At 39.2% G+C, this 19,559-nt stretch overlaps 2 protein-coding genes across 2 annotated transcripts; both read left to right on the forward strand.

The window, feature by feature from the left end:
• The first annotated feature begins 2,434 nt into the window (after positions 1-2,434).
• Positions 2,435-13,628, forward strand: LOC127944579 (palmitoleoyl-protein carboxylesterase notum1a-like). The gene is made up of 11 exons (XM_052540621.1): positions 2,435-3,019; positions 5,521-5,573; positions 5,674-5,769; positions 5,909-5,969; positions 8,795-8,853; positions 9,079-9,181; positions 9,260-9,451; positions 10,724-10,821; positions 10,931-11,078; positions 11,167-11,214; positions 11,341-13,628. Exons 1-11 carry the CDS (start codon positions 2,661-2,663, stop codon positions 11,645-11,647), a joined length of 1,524 nt encoding a protein of 507 aa, XP_052396581.1. The 5' UTR covers positions 2,435-2,660; the 3' UTR covers positions 11,648-13,628.
• A 3,317-nt stretch (positions 13,629-16,945) lies between these two features.
• On the forward strand, positions 16,946-19,022 carry LOC127944649 (myeloid-associated differentiation marker-like protein 2). Its single transcript, XM_052540746.1, has one exon. It carries the CDS (start codon positions 17,570-17,572, stop codon positions 18,479-18,481), a length of 912 nt encoding a protein of 303 aa, XP_052396706.1. The 5' UTR covers positions 16,946-17,569; the 3' UTR covers positions 18,482-19,022.
• The last annotated feature ends 537 nt before the right edge of the window (positions 19,023-19,559 follow it).

Consider the following 19,559-nt stretch of genomic DNA (forward strand, 5'->3'; position numbering starts at 1 on the left):
CTCCAGCGAACAACATTACATCACTGCGATGTGTGAAACACTTTCATCAAGATATCACTTTAAGAGGGAGAGAAAGGTAACGAGTGAATACAATATAAAAGACGGTGGTGGGGGTGATGAAAAGTGTATTTGTTTGACTGACAACGTGATTAAAAGAAAATGATACATTTACTCGCAAGGAAACATTTAGTTTAGCCACAGAAAGGAGCATTGGTGTAAGGTGCGGGCTCCAGCAGAGGGAGAGTGAAGGGGCTTCACACACGGGTGGAGGAGGAGGACGACCCTTTGATCTCAGGCCCGTGCAGACACACAGTCACGAGTCTCGAGACTCACAACCACCGGCGGCGCCAGGGGGGGTCTTGGGGGGTCTCAAGACCCTGCCAAAAAATGCCTTGACCCCCCATTTGACCCCCCAGCCTCTTCCTGATTAAAAAATATATATATTCTGGATAAAGATCCAAAGATGTTTCTCTTCAAACTACGCAGAACAATAATAAATAATAATTATTTCGACATTTATTCATACACTGAACCGAGAACCGTTTCTGTCGGATGCGTCCGATTCGAGAACCGATGAGCTGATGATAACTGCGCATGCGTGATTCAGCGTGAAGCAGACTGACACAGAGCGCATCTGAACCGAACTGATTCTTTTGGTGATTGATTCTGAACTGATTCTGTGCTAATGTTATGAGTGCGGGTAAACCAAAGGCTTGAATGAAGGGCAATCATCGCCAATGACGGCATTATCGAGCGCAAAAGAACCGGTGAACCATTTTTTTTTCAACTGGTTTACTTGATCGAATTGTCCGAAAGAACCGGTTCACTTGAGCACCTGCTCCGCCCCTTAAGACAAGTGCCCTTTTGTCAAAGCAAAATTTCCTCAAATCTTTTTTGTAATAACAAACTTTTGTGAATGCCTGCCCACGCCCAATCATAATATTAGTACAATTTATTAATAATAATTTAGCCGTAAATAAAATGACCAACATGATGACCGTTCACCTGACTACGACCTCATCCAACCGGGAAGATTCCTCATGCTGCACGCGCATTTTTTAATTGCTAGAGGATATTTTCAACATCGTGGCAGCTGGTAAGTGGTGTTTCATTCTCAGCGAAGTGATTTTGATGTTTATTTGCTTATTATTATTTTACAAGAACGATGTGATGTGAGAACATGCAGATACGTTGTTTATATTGCTGTGTGTAGCCTGTAGTGTAGAAGTAACGCTAGCGTGCTGTTTGAGGGAGAAAAGTTTCACAGGCATGGAGGGGTCTGGTCTTTTTTATGTTATTTGAATAAACTTTTATTATATTACAGTACTTATTTATTTTTAACACGTAAAAATAATTATCACAACACTGGTAAGGCTTGTTCAGATTTTCTCATTCTCTGAATTATCATTATAAAAATAAAAACAATTCAGAAATGAATTAAAATATAATTATATTTTAAATGTGATGCAAATATTTTTTTCTACAATAGCAACAGTGTTTACAACAGAAAGACCACTTTAGCCTGTAAACTCAATAATATCTGTCTGGAAATAAATGTAAAAATATCAGTGTCAATAAAAATGCATAATATACCTGACATGAAAGTGCAGTGTGAAGGATATGAATAACAAATGTAGCCTGTCATTTGTTTACATTGCAAAGGTGTTTTTGTTGTTTAGTAGCAGAAATATGCAGTTATTAGCCATGTCCACTGTATTTTTTGTTGGTTTTCATGAGACCCCCCTTGAAAAGACCAGGACCCCCCCATTGCCCCCCCAATCAAAATTGTCTGGAGCCGCCACTGCTCACAACACCCGCATACTTCACTTCACAGACAAGACATATGGGGAAAGAAAAAAAAAAACGAAAAAATATACCTAAATATACCATAGCCTACATTTACAGTTGTAAAAATGTTAGCTTATATTTAAAGTTTTTATTTTCTTCAAAAAATATGAATAAATACACACTGGTTAAGTTTGTCTTAGGGAGCAGTTAAATAATAAAATATAGCCTAAGTTATAAATAAAATATATAATTACAAAATTACAATACCAGCCTAATAATAATAATAATAACGTAGGCTATAGGCTACTATGTGAGTTTTAGGTTTCCCTGCTTCTTGATTCTCGTTGTTGGCTATATTATATTTCTTTCCGATGCACGAAAGCCGCGTGTGTCAGAAGAGTCTTATTCTCACTCTATAAATCCGCGTGGATTAGGAAACATGCATTTCAATGCCAATAAAAACTACCACATCAAGTCAAATATCGCAGATCAAAAGGACCAAACTTTGGGCATTTTTTTTTTTTCAATAAATGAAACGAGCAGAAATCAGTGCGCCTGGATCACGCCCCGCTGCACTGCCCTCCACAGCGATTGGTTCACGGGAAAGAGAGCAGGGTTAAAAACCAGAGCTGTTAGTACCACAGGTACTGACCAGAAGAGCACGCCACGGGCCGGTTAAGAGTTTACATGTCAGTGGAGGAGCCAGTCTAATGAATTAGGCGATTTAAAAGAAAAACTTAAGGACTCCCGAGTTTTGAGCTGAGAAAGCTCACCTGTTCATCTCACTTCTGACTAAGTTTTGCCTTTTTGAGTCGTGTAGCCGCTTGTTCCGATCCTCAGCAGCAGTGTCTCGTGACTGCGCGGAGAGCGTGATGGAGAGCCGGCGGCCGCAGAGGCGCGTGCGCGTGCGCGTGATGCGTGTCCTCCAGTGGGCTGTGATGCTGGGCTTGATTCAGTCCGGCGCGCTCGGCGCGAGGAAGCTCCGCGGAGGACGAACCCCGCAGCAGCGGCGCGCGCTTCCCCCCGCTCACAACCGGGACCGCGCCGAAACCACCGAGAGCTTCTCACTGGACTTCACAGCCGTGGAAGAAAACATGGACAACTTCATGACTCAGGTGAAGAACCTGGCGCAGTCCCTCTACCCCTGCTCGGCCCAGAAGCTCGACTACGACATGAAGCTACATTTCCTGGAGAATACATCAGTCACCTGCAACGACGGGACCCCCGCAGGGTAAGACAAGTCACAAACCTTGGGTAACCCAGTGCGCTTCCAGCAGCATCCGGGCATCACACGCGCGCGCGGCATCATTCACTCAGCTAAACTCGATTATGATTCTACTTACAGTACCTGTATGGTATTTCAAACTATTATGGTTACTACTTTTTTTTTTTTGACCATATACCCTATAACTGGTTATTGATTTTAGCTGGAGCCCAAGTGCTTAAGAAAAAGTTTTGGCATCACTAACTTTTGCACTTTATTGGTTTTAATTATTTTAATGGGAGCAATTAAAATTAATAGTGAGAGTGTGCTGTCAAGTAGCTTACAGTCCAAGCAACTCCTAATAGGTTTTGACACATATTTTTCTGAACCTCATACTTTCATTATGTTGGGTAAATCATGATTTATTAAAACATTATGAGTGTAATATTAATAATAAACCTAAAATGCAAACGTGAGATGATGTCAGAGCAAGTTGTGCATGTCAGGATCAAGCTGAGAAGACTATAGCAAGGGAATCTCTTGAAGAAATAGTAATACAGTGACAGGTGCGTGGGGCTTGTGTAGAGGAATATGAACTATATGTAAAGTTGACAGTATGTGCAGAATATCTGGAAAAGAAATGATGTGCAATGAAGGTAGACATAAGTACATAGTAAAAAATGCCTGATTTCAGTGATATCTCCAATTGGCTTTAGCCCTGACCTGTCAACTACTGATCTTTCAGAATTAATAACTATTTTATTTATTGTTATAATCACACAATAAAAGTTGTCTATGTCTCTGTAAGTCCAGAATCACCATGATAGCATATCATCTCCAGGGTAATGGTCAATCATTTTGGGTTTTCAATGACCGATTCATTAATTCCAACACAATCACCTTCCAAGTATTGGTTTATTGGTTACACTTTTCTGTGACTGAAACTCATGCCAACACACTGAGATCAAGACAACATGAGCTAACGTGGCTAACGTGCCCAATCACTAGTGGAACTGTGAACGCTAATAACAACACTAAGGATATGGGTTGATTAGTTGTTTTATGATATTGTGGCAGGATATTACTTGGGTTTAGACATTACAATACGACTGCTATGTTCAAGAGTGTCATGTGCATTATTTAACAATAATGTATTTGATCTTCTGCTGTCTTCAATTTAAATCTTAAGCACTTAAGTTAAAAAGTTAAACTCTGGTAAAATGTAAAAGTGGGCACAGCTGTACAGAAGTAGAAAATCTGCTCCAGCTGTGCATAAGTACTCCTTCCCTGCAACAATGCAATGAGAAGACCAGTGTTGGCAGAGCAAAATGATCTAATATAATAACATTGATAACTATACATGATGTGAATCTGTTAGTATATCCTCTACGTCCTGTGAAGGAAACTCATTTCCTCATTGTGCATGATCATTTTGGGTCTTGATCATACATTCATGCAACAAATAAAATTCTGCTGCTATGAGCATCATCAAACACCTGACATTCAAAAACGTGTTATTTGAAGGAACTTACGCATATTATTTTATGCATATTACATTCATGCTCACCATAGATGCTCTAGGATGCACTGAAGCTGCAGTATTTTTCTGGCAGCGTTCCTCCTCAGTGCTTGTAAAGAAGGTCTCCGGTGGATTCCACAGGTTCTCTGGAACTCAAAATTTTCTTTGCATTTAGGATAAGGCTTATTAAAAGAAAATTCTGCATGTATAACTTGTTCAGGTTTCGTTTCTGAGGTCTAGCAGTAGACTTGTAGTCGAGGCTTTATAGATATAATGTAATGAAGCATAAATCGTAAGTGTGTAAGTAGTGGTGAGGTGGGTAACAGTGAGAAATGTACACCCATATGCCCAAAATGTGGTCACCAGTGGCATAAACTGGATGCAAATTAAAGCGGTCTTTAATTATGGCAGACTGATGCCCCTCAAAGTAACAAACTGAACCACAACTGTAACTTTTCTCACACAAACAAAACTGACTGAAGCTGAACGCCCTCTTGTGGATACTGTGAACATTGTAGAAAAAAATATAATTTAAATGTAAACTTAAGTGTGAACTGAATGTAATGTTTTCAAGTACTTAATCGCATCATCAATATGTATTAAAGTATAATTTATAATAAATGCCTTAACTGAACTTTAGAGTGACTTCTGACCCACTTTTAAGACTGAAGTACATCTTTCTGTGTAGTCATCAAAACTACTTTTGTTGGAATATGGTTAAAGTTGAATGTACTGGGAAAAATGTCTGGAATACTTTAATGTCTATTTAAATTAAACTAAATAACTATTTAAATTCATTGTGCATTCTATCCATTCAATCCACTCAATGTTTTCTTACGATTATAATAATAAAAAGTGTATTTTAACAGAATACATGATGACAATAACCTCTTTTATTTCTTGAGAGACTTTATAATTCTGAACTGATTTAATACTTAATTGATCAAATGCCAGTCATGTGCATATTCAGTCTGTATGTATGGTTAAATGACAGTCTGCTTTATTGCAGGTACTACCTGAAAGAGTCCAAAGGAAGCAGGAGGTGGTTAATATTTCTGGAGGGTGAGTGTGAAGCGTTCAGTCATCAGAATTCAAACTCTATTTGATCACCATTGTGTGTATCTGTCATGCAGAACATGTAAGACACGGTCTCTCTCTGCAGGTGGCTGGTACTGCTTCAACAAGGAGAACTGTGACAGCAGATACGAGACCATGAGGAGGCTCATGAGCTCCTCCAGATGGCCACAAACCAAGACAGGTCTGTCAGCTGCAACTACTAATAGTATTACTGACATGAGAAACATACATGAACTAGATTTCAAAATTAATATGCATAGACTGTTCTCATTTCTGTTTTGTTTTTATTTTTATAATGCATGTCTTTATTTTAACTTTAGGCACAGGAATACTTTCTTCACTTCCAGAGGAAAACCCACACTGGTGGAATGCCAACATGGTGTGAGTATCCCACTATAAATTAGTGCTGTCAAACGATTAATCTTGATTAATTGCATCCAAAATAAAAGTTTTTGTTTACATAATATGTGTGTATTGTGTGTATTTATTATGTGCATATATAAATACACACACATACAGCATATATTTTGATAATATCTACTTGTATGAACGTGTATGTATGTGTGTGTGTGTATATATATATATATATATATATATATATATATATATATATATATATATATATATATATATATATATATATATATATATATATATTCATAATTTGTATCATATATATAAAATATTTAATATATAAACATATTTTTCTACAACAATAGAACAATAGAAGCAATCAGACCAACAAGAGAACAACAACAGTATACAAGTGCCATGACAAGTCTCAGTTAGTCTAGGACAGAACGCATAGCCAGGTTTTTTTTCTTCTCTAGATTAAGAATATACAAGAAAAGAAAAGTCGTTAGTTTTTTGAAAATGAGTAAAGACTCAGCTGTACGAACTGAGATTGGGAGGTCATTCCACCAGCTGGGCACAGTCCAGGAAAAGGTCCGTGAGAGTGATTTTGAACTTCTTTGGGATGGCACCACAAGGCGTCGTTCACTTGCAGAGCGCAAACTTCTGGAGGGCACATAAGATTTAACAAGAGAGTTTAGGTATGTTGCTGCCGTGCCAGTTGTTGTCTTGTAGGCAAGCATCAGTACCTTGAATTTGTGTGAATTTGTGGAGAGAACAAGAGCTTGGACAAGAAGTTAAGTGGCTTGCTCTGACAGGAAGGGTCTTATCTTCCTAATGTTGTATAAGGCAAATCTCCAGGACCGGGTCGTTGCAGCAATATGGTCTGTGAAGCTTAACTGATGGTTAACCAACTCCTAGGTTTCTGGCTGTACTCGAAGGAGTAATGGTTGACGAGCCCAGCTGTATAGAGAAGTTGTGATGAAGCAATGGGTTAGCTGGAAACACCAGTAGTTCAGTCTTTGTAAGGTTAAGCTGAAGGTGATGGTCATTCATCCAGCTAGACATGTCACTCAGACAGGCTGAAATGCGAGCAGCTACCGTTGGGTCATCAGGCTGGAATGAGAAGTAGAGTTGAGTGTCATCAGCATAGCAGTGATAAGAAAAGCCATTCTTCTGAATGATAGATCATAATGACATCATGCAGATGGAGAAGAGAAGTGGTCCAAGTACTGAGCCCTGAGGCACCCCAGTAGCAAGGTGGTGTGACTTTGAAACATCACTCCTCCAAGACACACTGAAGGATCTGTCAGAGAGGTAGGACTTAACCCACAGGAGAGCAGTTCCAGAGATCCCCATCTTTCTGAGGGTGGACAGGAGAATCTGGTAAATAAATGGTGACAAAAGCAGCAGACAGACCCAGCAAGATGAGTACTGAGGATTTTGAAGCTGCTCTTGCTAGTTGCAGGGCTTCAGTAGCCGAGAGCAGAGCAGTCTCAGTTGAGTGGCTGCTTTTGATGCCAGATTGGTTACTTTCCAGGAGGTGGTTCTGTACAAGGAACATAGAAAGTTGGTTGAACACAGCTCGCTCAAGTGTCTGGTTGAACACAGCTCGCTCAATGAATGAATGATAACGGTCTGTAGTTTTCAAGAAGCGCTGGATTTAGAGATGGTTTCTTGAGCAGTGGGCTTACCCGAGCCTGCTTGAATGCTGAGGGAAATTTTCCAGATTGAAGAGAGGAGTTGATAATGTGAGTAAGTGAAAGTATGACTGAAGAAGAGATCGCTTGAAGGAGGTGAGTGGGGATCGGATCAAATGGACAAGTAGTAGGATGACTGGACAGGAGAAGTTTGGAAACGTCCATCTCTGAGAGTGGGGAGAAGGAGGAAAGAGAGTGTGCATTAGTCGTTGTGAAGTTATCCTCAGTCTGTGGTGTGGAGAATCAGTCACTGATATTATTTGTCTTATTTGTGAAGAAAATGGTAAAGTTGTCAGCTGTAACATTTACATTTAATCATTTAGCAGACGCTTTTATCCAAAGCGACTTACAAATGAGAACAATAGAAGCAGTCAGGTCAACAAGAGAACAACAACAGTATACAGTTGATGGAGGTGGAGGGATAAAGAAAGGAAGAGAAAGTTTTGAAGAGTGTCCGAGTGTCACAACAGTTGTTAATTTTGTTGTGGTAATATGATTTTTTAGCAGTGAAAACATTTGCAGAGAAGGAAGAGAGGAGAGACTGATACACACTGAGGTCGGTAGAGTTTCTTGATTTATGCCCTGAGCCCTGAGTTTAGAGCGATGTTCAGGGAGAACCTCGGAGAGCCAGGGGGCAGATGTGTGAGGTTAGCAGTAATGAGGAAGTGGTCAGAGGTGTGCAGTGGAGCAACTGAAGAGTTGTCCATGGAGCAATAGCGTGTGTAGATGAGGTCCAGTTGGTTTGTGAGTCACTGTAGTAGACTCTCACTTGAGATCAAATGAGGTGAGCAGAATTTTGAAGTCAGCAGCCTGGGGTTTATCTTGGAGGATGTTGAAATCAACAAGCAGTACCACACTCAGGAAAGTTTGATAGTAACACATCCAACTCCTCCAAGAAGTTTCCCAAAGGACCTGGGGGACGATAAATGACCACAAAGTAGATTTTAACAGGGCAGTAATCGCATTACACACATTATGTAAACAAAACTTTTTTTTTAATGTGATTAATCGTGATGAATCGTTTGACAGCACTACTATAAATGTTATTGTACAAGAGAAGTAAATATTCTGTTACTGTTTGAAAATGGGTGATATTCATAAAGGTTATGTTGGCACGTTATTGGACCTGAAATCTTTGTGTTTATCACTTTTCAGGTTCATCCCATATTGCTCAAGTGATGTATGGAGTGGAGCCACACCAAAAACTGATAAAAGTAAGACTCCTTGACTAATAGATGGTATAGTATAGTGTGTCATTTTGTGATACTAAGCATGTGAACGGCTTTGTACGAAATATTCAATTTTTTTCATCTATTGTTTCCATTCAGAAAATTCTTTATTATATTACAGTATCATATATTACCACTTGATACCTATAGCAGTCCAACACAGAGCTGTTATAAGTTGGCTGTCATTGATCTGTTGTTTATTGTGTACAGATGACTACGCGTTCATGGGTTCACTGATCATAAAGGAAGTTGTAAAGGACCTGCTCACCAAGGGTCTGGACAATGCTAAGATCCTGCTGTTGGCTGGAAGCAGGTGAGTCCATATTACATACAGACCATGGTTTCTGAGTGTGATATCCATGTTGACTAAATACGTGTGTCTCGTCCACAGTGCGGGTGGCACCGGGGTCTTGCTGAATGTGGACCCAGTGTCTGAGCTCCTGGAGGAGTTGGGTCACACAAACATCCAGGTCAGGGGTCTGTCTGACTCTGGCTGGTTCTTGGACAACAAACAATACCGCTGCACTGACTGTGTGGACACCGTCAACTGTGCCCCCACTGAGGTCATCAAGAGAGGAATCAAGTAAGAACTTCACATTTCTTAATAATGCAAAGACATTTGATCTTGCTATTGCTCCTAGGTAGGGTTCAGGGATTTGAACTCTAACCTTAAAGGGATAGTTCATACAAAAATGTAAAATCTTTCAAGTTGTTCTAAACCTACAAGAGTTTCTTTTTTCTTCTGAACACAAAAGAAGGTATTTTGAAGAAATGTATGTCTTTCTATACCCACATTCTTTAAAATATATTATTCTCGTGTTCAACATAAGAAAGAATTTCAAACAGGTAGGAACAACATGAGGTTCAGTAAATTATGACAGAATATCAATTTTGGGGTGAACGATGCCTTTAAAAGTATGATGACATGATAGAATTTATGCTGCCAGAGAACATTGATTTTAATGGTCATGGTGTGTAGTGAAAAAATATGAAAAAAGTGATGCTCATTGTGTTGAAAAGTTTATAAAATCCATTGGGCAGTGAGAATTTGTTAACATTTGTGTGTTGCTTAACAAACAACTTTGTTGGAACCACAACTGATTCTGAAGAGCTACATTGTTTGTAGGAAAAATGCTGTTTGTATTACCACATTTTCCGGATTATAAGTCTTTTTTCTTTTTTTCATAGTTTGGCTGGTCCTGCGACTTATAGTCAGGTGCGACTTATGTATCAAAATTAATTTGACATGAACGGAGAGAAATTAACTAAGAGAAAACATTACCGTCTCCAGCCACGAGAGGGCGCTCTATGCTGCTCAGTGCTCCTGTAGTCTACACTGAAAACATAGAGCGCCCTCTCGTGGCTGGAGACGGTAATGTTTTCTCTTGGTTCTAAATAAATGCGTCTTATAGTCCAGTGCGACTTATATATGTTTTTTTCCTCATCATGACATATTATTGGACTGATGCGACTTATACTCAGGTGCGATTTATAGTCCGGAAAATACGGTAATATCGTTACACTTTATTTGCTCTTATTTTGTGAAACCTACGTATTTGTAATAACCGTATTATAAAAGCAGTAAGCCCCGTGAAGCCGTGGTCTACACTGAATTTGTAACAACTAAGGGGGGTTTTAGCCACTGTGCTTTGCGTCATGCCTAACAATGCCCCTTAGCTGTTATAAATTCACTGTAAACCACGGCTTCTTGGGGCTTATTGCTTTATCGCACTGAATATTAAACTTGGTGCGTCTTTCAAATACAAATAGCATTCCATGATTACTTTATTCCTCAAATGCATGACAATTTGACTGAATTAGACATTTAGGAATGACCTGAACTTCTTGTTGGCAGGTACTGGGGCGGTGTGGTACCCGAACGATGCCGACAGGCTTATGAAGGAAAAGAATGGAACTGCTTCTTTGGATATAAAGTTTATCCCACCATTAAACGTGAGTCTACGGCGTGCCAGGCACCAGCCACATTTTTCCTACTTCTTCACAGATGATGTTGAGTTTGGTGACTTTTTGTTAACCCAATGCGATGTGTTCTTTGTCACAGGCCCTGTGTTTATAGTGCAGTGGCTGTTTGACGAAGCCCAGCTAACGGTAGACAACATTCATCTGACGGGACAGCCGGTTCAAGAAGGACAGTGGCGTTATATTCAGAATCTAGGGACTGAGCTGAGGAACACTCTGAAGGATGTCCCGTAAGTATGACCTGTCCTTCAGAGACGCTCATCGTGAAGAGGACGTAGACACTTTTGCTATTTCTAATCCTCTGCCTCTCGCCTGCAGTGCCATGTTTGCTCCTGCTTGCCTTTCACATGAATTCATAACAAGAAAGTAAGTGATCTCTTTGATTATTTTGTCCATCTCAATTTCTAGTCATTCAAATGAAGTTCCAATTGTTGTTAACCATAATGAAATAGATGCTCATTGACTAGCTCTTCCGTCTTGTGTTTGTTGTAGTTACTGGACTGACGTTCAAGTCAAAGGCACGTCTTTACCCAGAGCGCTCCACTGCTGGGACCGCAGTCTACAAGAAAACAGCCGAAGTAATAAATCCCCTCCCAAAGGCTGTCCCGTGCACTTGATCGACAGCTGTCCATGGCCTCACTGCAACCCGACGTGCCCAACGATCCGAGACCAGTCGACGGGACAGGAGATGAACGTGATCCAGTTCCTCATGCACATGGGCTTTGACGTACAGAAGATGGCCCATCAGCAGGGCATGGACCCAAGTAAGCTCCTGGGCATGCTCAGCAGTGGCAGCTAAATACCGTGGAAGGGACCGTTTCTTATCAGTCCGTTTGATACCTCCAACCCCTCACCCCCTTCACCCGCCTCAGCTTTGACCTCAGGCTGAGCGCTGCCTTTAGTCTGGGCTCTGTGTCAACTCTCTACGGGCTTCCGTCTCCAGATCTCCTCATTAATGATCAGTTGGTTTCCAGTTTGCTCCAGTCTACACTATTATCACTGAGCAGCTTGGAGATGGAAGAGACGCCCAACACAGAGATTTGGACCAGAGCCTTTGTCAGATCCACCTCAGATAAACCATTGGGCTGCTGACTGTAACACAACACAGTACCAGTGAAAGTACTGAAGAACCATGTAACCAGGACAAGGTACACCTGCATCTCTGCTCTTAATTTATCTTTTGGGTATAAAAGTATCACGAATGTAATCCAGTTTTACGGATCTTCAGCATTGTTGTTTGCTTTGTATTTTTTTCACTAATATAGTATAGCCACGGTTTATTAGAGTTTTATATGTCCATATACAGAGAACAAGAGAACAGAGATTATCATTTATAGAGTTTATAATCTTTAATGCAGATTACAGAGTTTATGAAGTACATGTCAAATAAATGGATCTACTCAAGACTATAAAGAATCTTAAAGACAGGAATTTCGGAACAGGCAGACACTGGATCACCTGCTCTAAACCAACATCATTTTTGGGGTATGGCCAAGTTATGAGTAAATATGTCATAATGATAGTTTTTAATGGTATAGTCAGCCCTATTATAAATTCTGTCACCATTTACTAACTCCCATGCCAGTGGAAACATGACTTATTTATTTCTTCAATTAAACAGCTGGAGAGCTTCTCAAGGATTCCCAAGCTTCTGGTTTTGATACCATGGTCATTCATGCTGCCAAAAGCCAAAAAGGACATAATTGCGCCATGAAAGTATAATACTATCCATTAAGAATTACTCACCTCTGCCATAGCTCTCCAATCTCATTTGTGATCAATTGGACACATAAACAACCGTCAGTGACTTTAGGCCTTTTTACCTGGACTCATGTGCGAATGACATTTGTTAGCTCATGGATGAGAAATAGGAAAGCAATCATGTGGACTATTTTTGGAGAATTCTGAAGCAGCATAAATCAGCTTGTGCTTGTATACAAAAACACAAGATTGGACATTGTTGAAAAATTTTCAACTACATGAGGGGGAGTAAATGATAACCGAATTTTAGGCGAACCGTTCTTCTAAGGTACAAAATGTATACAAGTTCACAAATCCAGGATGAAGCTAATTCCTGTAAACAGATCCTCCGTTTCATAGTCACATTGTATGCTGAATGTGACCCTGCTACTCAGGTCAGTCTCTTGCCTTTTTGTGTACTTTCAGTTCTCATTCACTTTGTATTAAAATGGGGATTTCACTCATTTCACTGTGTAGAAACTCTTGGGCGTCTTTTTTCTTTGTATTCTAATGGTAAAATAAGCAAAGTTACACTGTTTGAGTGCTATTCCGATTCATGTAATAAACCACCATTGTACTGACATGACAGTAAGGCGATGGTTGATCAGTTTTATCAATGCAACTTCTCACTTGATTGGGTACTGCGCTCTTTATCTATGTATACATTTACTTAACAGCTGTCTCCTTTGTGAGTACTTTTGTCAAATGAAGACACTCTAGACTGTTAAAATATTGAATATAAAATTTCTTTTTTAATACAACTTTTATGTAGAGTTCTCATGAAATATAATAATAATCTACCAAAAGAAAAGAAAACAGATGTGAAGGTATTACTAATTGCTATTTTGTTCTGTAACTTTTTTTTATTATTTTTTTTTACAGAAAACTCAATCTACATTGCTAAGTTGCATATTTATTTTATGTAAATCATATTTATAATGCTATTTTCACAGAGAAGTGATTCTTTGTAAATTGTAAATAATGCTGTTTTTTCTTTTCTTGTGTTGAATGCATGTATGTTTCCATGAGAGAACACATTACAGTTATTTCAAAGAAACATTCAGTATTGTGTTTTCATTTGTTTAAAAACACATTTAATTTCCAATGCCTCATTGCAGTCCTCATAGTGTTACTGAATTAGGAACTATGATATATTAACATTTTATATTTATAACATAACAGGCCTATTCTGTTTTTTTGATTGGATTGTGAGATGTGGATTTAGATCAGTGTTGGGGATAACACATTACAAGTGACGCGAGTTATGCAGTCTGATTACTTTTTGTCAAGTGCATTACTCTTTAATTTCTAAAATAATATCGGAGGTGCTTTTTCAATTAAGTAACACCAGTTACAGTTTTCCCATGACTGACAAGTCTCCTGTCCCCATGTTGAGAGAAATCTGGAGGCGTTGTGTATGTAAACGTGATGTTACTGTACTTCTGGACTAAATGTTAACGTGTTTACTCACTTCCACAAAAACAGATTCAGTTTTACTCAAAATAAATAAAAACAGTTGCATGCAAACTCAGAACATGAAGGGAATATGCAATAACACAAACATCCTTTATGGATTTAATCCCATGTTATTAACTAATTATCTTTGCTACTGATCTTCAATTTAACCTGTTTTAAGCAAGAAAATCACTTTAGACAAACAAAACATTTGTGAATGAATTTACATTTTCTTCAGTCTGAGCCTTATTCATTTCTCTTTTAGAGTGAAAATAATTTCTACATTTGCCAAAAATATAACTTTTTAATATTAAAAACAAACAAGCCCACCTCAGATTTAAAAAATATATTCAAAAGTAACAAGGTATTACTTTCCATAAAAAGTAACATAATTTATTAATTTAAAGACGGCTTCTTGTGCTTTTGAATCACTCTGTCTGTAATTTGATGTCACTAAATTGAAATTAAATTTATGCATTTAGCAGACACTTTTATCCAAAGCGACTTACAGTGCATTCAGGCTATCAATTTTTACCTATCATGTGTTCCCGGTGAATCGAACCCCAAACCATGTACTTGATTGCGCAGTGCTCTACCAATTGAGCTACAGGAACACTAATACACACTATTGTTTATTATTGATTGGTCGATAATGTACAATGTCTGCATGTTATTGGTCAAACGATCATTACCTTCATTAAGTATGAAAACATATCCAAAGCCAAACGTGGATATTTTAGGCAATATAGAAATCCTGGCAGGATGTGTCCTGGGAAAATGGCATGTTTGGTCACCCTATTGTTAAGCATTTCTTTTCTGACCCTACTATTTCCATTCAGTCGTTCCTTGTTTGTTTTTACGATCGCCAACAGCTTTTTGGTCTCTATCATGCTATGCCAAAACGTTCTGGGCTCCACTCTATTCTAAAAAAGTTGCACGCACCACCTACACAGGACTGCTGAGCATAAATTCTTATCTGATATTATTGTAAAAAACTCTCACTGTTCTAGAATGTTATTCTCAACCCTTGACTCTGTTCTTAATCCCTCTGTTAAGCCTTCATTTGCTTGCTCTTCTTGTGTTGAAAATTTCTCAATTTCTTCCCCAACTAAATCAACACTACTCAAGCTCAAATGTTTACCTCGATACAACCTGTTTCAGATCTTACTCTTGATTTCTAATAAGACATGTAAAGAAATCGTGTTAAAATTGAAACCCACTTTTTCTCCTCACAACATCCTTCCACCAGGTTTTTTAAAACAGATCTTCGATACAGTTGGTCCAGACATTTTATGTATTATTAATAATTGTCTGTCAACAGGGACAGTCCCAGCCTGTTTTAAACTCACTACTGTGACCCCAATTCTCAAAAAAACTCACTTGACGCAGCTAACTATGCAAACTATAGACCCATCTCTAATTTGCTGTTCCTGTTCAATATTTTTGAAAAAGCCATTTTCATTCAGTTGCAAAGTAATTTGCAATGCAACTCCATCTCTGACATTTTTCAGTCTGGTTTTAAAGAGTCTGCGCTCTTGAACATTTTTTAATGATGTTTTATTGACCACGGATGCTGGTGATACTATGGCTTTAGCGTTGTTAGACTTGAGTTCAGACTTTGACTTTGTGGACCGCAGGATTCTTTTATCTCGACTTCTATCTGCATTTCTGGCACAGTTTTGAAATGGTTTCAATCCTTCCTGACAAACAGAAGTTTTTCCATGAGCTTTTCATCCTCGATGGCTCAACTTACTTGTGGTGTACCCCAGGGATCAATTTTGGCACCATTATTATTTTCGCTATTTATTTGGGATCTATTATGAGTACATTTGGGGATCTATTATGAGTACATTTGGGTTATCGTACCACTGCTATGCAGATGATACACAACTCTACATACCTACATAGCCTGTTTGTAAGAAATCACAGTGTGACTCACTAATAATTTTATGTTACTTTACAACAATAAATCCCAAATCACATAATTTGGGCCAAAAGCACATTCAGGTGGAAACTCGTTTCAACCTCGATGTACTTACTTCATATCTTACTTCAGATGTCAAAGATTTAGGTTTCAACCTTAATAATAGCCTCAAATTAGACAAACAAATTAATACAATAGTTAGTACCAGATTTTATCATCTTCACTGGTTAGCCAAAGTCAAACTTTTCCTACCCACAGACAGATTGTTTCAATATATATAGATTCTTGTGCATTTAACTCTTTATAATGTGTATGTGTTTACTTGTTTGTTGTATTAAATTTTTTACTTTGTACAGCACTTTTGCCAACAAAGGTTGAATTTAAAACGTGCTTTAGAAATTGAACTGAACTGAATTAAGACCAACTGGAGCCAAGTGTTTGGAGAGCAGGGGTTTCAAAACAACACACAAACACACAACTCTGCACCTATTAGTTCTTTAAAGGTACGTATTATTACCTGGACTGAACATATTAATAATTTTTTGAGGATACAGCAGCCCTAGTGCCAACTGTTTTTTTTACTCTCTGAGAGTGTACACTTGATGACTGTGGAAGAAGCATCTAAAAACGTTAGGTTAGTATACAAAAATACTTCTTCATTCAAAAAAGAAGACATTCAGATTAGCATTAGTTAAGAAAATGTCTTGAGTAGCATGTGCAAAACTGACAAGCAAACTTTCACCTTCTGTTTAATCTGGGGCCATTACTTTGCACTTTTTCTTTGAGCCAGACAGGTCCTACACCTTGTAACTGTCCCGAAATAGCACACACAAACATATACACACACAGTTTGCAGTTTGCAATATGAAACACGACTCCCTGGACATTTGGATTCCCACCCCATACCACAGTGGAATATAGGGCTCTATTTATAGAGCTGGTGGAGCCCGTGGCCCTGAGTTTGTCAGAACGTGCTCATTAAAACCGCTTTCCCTAGTACACTTCAACTCAAAGCCCAGCACACGCCAGTGTGAGTTTGAGACAGTGGAAACAGTGCTAGAAAGAGTAACAGATCTAAGTAATCAGCGTTAAAAGAAGAAAAAACCTGACATCATCTCTTGTGGGATATTTACCGGATCTTGTTATGAAGAGACAATCTTCATTCGACTTCGAATCAGTGATCACAATCAACGGACAAATACCTGCGAGGACAAGGTGACTATGTAAAGACCCAAGCTTTAGGGAGCCATTGACTGCAGTTTGGAACTTTAGGTAAATAACAACAATTGTTTTTGATTGAAAAGACAATTATTTTACGCTGATCCCGTTGCTTTGCTTTTGCTGGATGGTCTTTTGAAACTCTAAAAGTACTTGTAGCAAAGTTCCTCTTCACTCACAGACAGAGAGGACATCTAGTTTTTACTGTAATCTGATCCCACACACTCCGCAGTAATTATAAAGCAGAGCTGGGAAGCAGGAAAGGAGATTTGTCATTAAGGCTGCCTAAATAAAGAGGCAGGCAAAGGGCGAGGTTTGTGGATTGTGGGCCGTGGAGGTGCAACGACACTCATCTGATTCATCGAGATCCACCCGAAGCTTCCCATGGACCCCCAAGGAGGCCATTATCTAAACAAGGCAGCGGTGCTGTCCGGACTCGGCGCTGCCCGGATGTGCCAGCTCCTTCTCGGTTGCACCACCATGGCCCTGGTGGCCCACAGTGCGGGTTTCAGCGCCACCTACGGGACCTACTGCATGTTCGTCTGGTGCTTCTGCTTCGCCGTCACACTAGTGGTCTTCACCCTGGACGTGACGAGGCTACACGGGTGTATGCCCATCTCCTGGGACAACTTCACCGTGGCCTTCGCCATGTTGGCCACTCTCATGTACGTCACGGCGTCAGTGGTGTATCCGGTCTACTTCCTCAGGTCCGAGTGCCCGTCTGAGGGCTGCGAGGTGCGCAACTATCGCATCGCCGTCACCGTCTGCTCCAGCGTCTGCTGCTTCGCTTACGGAGCCGAGGTGTTCATCACACGGGCCAAGCCGGGTCATGTGGTTGGCTACATGGCCACCATGTCTGGCCTGCTTAAAGTGGTCCAAGCCTTCATAGCCTGCATCATCTTCGGCGCTCTGGCCAATGGCAGCGAATACAACCGCCACATCCCTACTCAGTACTGCGTGGTGGTCTACAGCCTGTGCTTCGCTGTAACCGTGGTGGTGGTGGCTCTCACGGTCTCAGGGAGAACGTCTTCGCTGCGCTTCCCGTTCGACCGCTTTGTGGTCATCTACACTTTCCTGGCTGTGCTGCTGTATCTGAGCGCTGCTGTGGTCTGGCCGGTTTTTAGTTTTGATAAGAAGTACGGCACCCCGGGGCGACCAGAAAACTGTCCTAGAGAAAAGTGCCCATGGGACAGCAAGCTGGTGATCGCCGTGTTCACTTGTGCCAACCTGGTGCTGTACTTCACCGATCTGGTGTACTCTCAAAGAATACGATTCGTCTCACATTCGGCCGCATGAGAGCAGCTCGTCTCCAGTCCGGTGGATGTATATTAATACTGGAAGTGTTGTAACAGACAGCCATGCCAATAAAATACAGCTGTGTGTGTGCTTTTAGTACTTTAAAATATTCAGGATTATTTTTTATTTTGTTGATTATAATGAAAATGTTGAGACTTGAGTATTATATATATAATTATTATTAATAATAAAGTTGTTATTCTGCTTTGTAGAATTAAATCAAAGTACTTTTGGACTCTTCATAAATGTAAAATTGAGTTCTATGGCAATACCTCTCTGCAATTCATTGACACTGTATCTCTTAAAGGGAAAGGTCACCCGAAAATGTAAATTCTGCTATTGTTTACTCACCTTTATGTTGTTCTAAAATTGTATATTAAGTTCTACAAAGACTCACAGAGTTTGAGAATGACATGAGGGTATGTTAAAGATGACAGAAATGTTTTGGGTGAACTGTCCCTTTAAGAATGGTTGTTGTTTTTATATACTCAACACTTAAGTTTGTTGTGTATTAGAAAAGTTATTAAATAGCTTACCATGAGTACAACTTCAAGTGTATGTTTCATAATTTAAATATGGATATAATGTTGTGTTATATGTCACAACAGTATTAGTATTAGTATCATTTGATTACTAATATGGTAATACCTGCATTTGGAAATTTTCACTTCTAACACAGTCAGATTGTCAGCTGCTTATCCAAAGATGTGAGATCTGAGAATATAGCCTACCACTTAAATAAATACCATACCATTATTATTATTATTATTATTAATTTATAATTATCTTCTTTCAGCTTAGATAGCAATCCCTGTATATCTGGTCAATGTACTCAGACTCCAAAAACATTTCAGTGTGTTTTTTTATTTTTTATTTTTTTTTATAGCATGTAACAATATATTGTTACTTATTGTCAATATTTAAATAAATCAAATGCTAGTAAGTAAACTGCATTATGTTGTGCCCAGATCAGTCTCTATTTCTTTCTTTCTCACCTCTTTAAAATAACAGCAAACAAAAATGACCAGGAACACAAGTTAAGGCACTTTTCTGTATGAAAATGATCATATAGCAATGT

This window comes from Carassius gibelio, chromosome A3, assembly GCF_023724105.1.
Source record: "Carassius gibelio isolate Cgi1373 ecotype wild population from Czech Republic chromosome A3, carGib1.2-hapl.c, whole genome shotgun sequence".
NCBI classification, from domain to species: Eukaryota; Metazoa; Chordata; class Actinopteri; order Cypriniformes; family Cyprinidae; genus Carassius; species Carassius gibelio.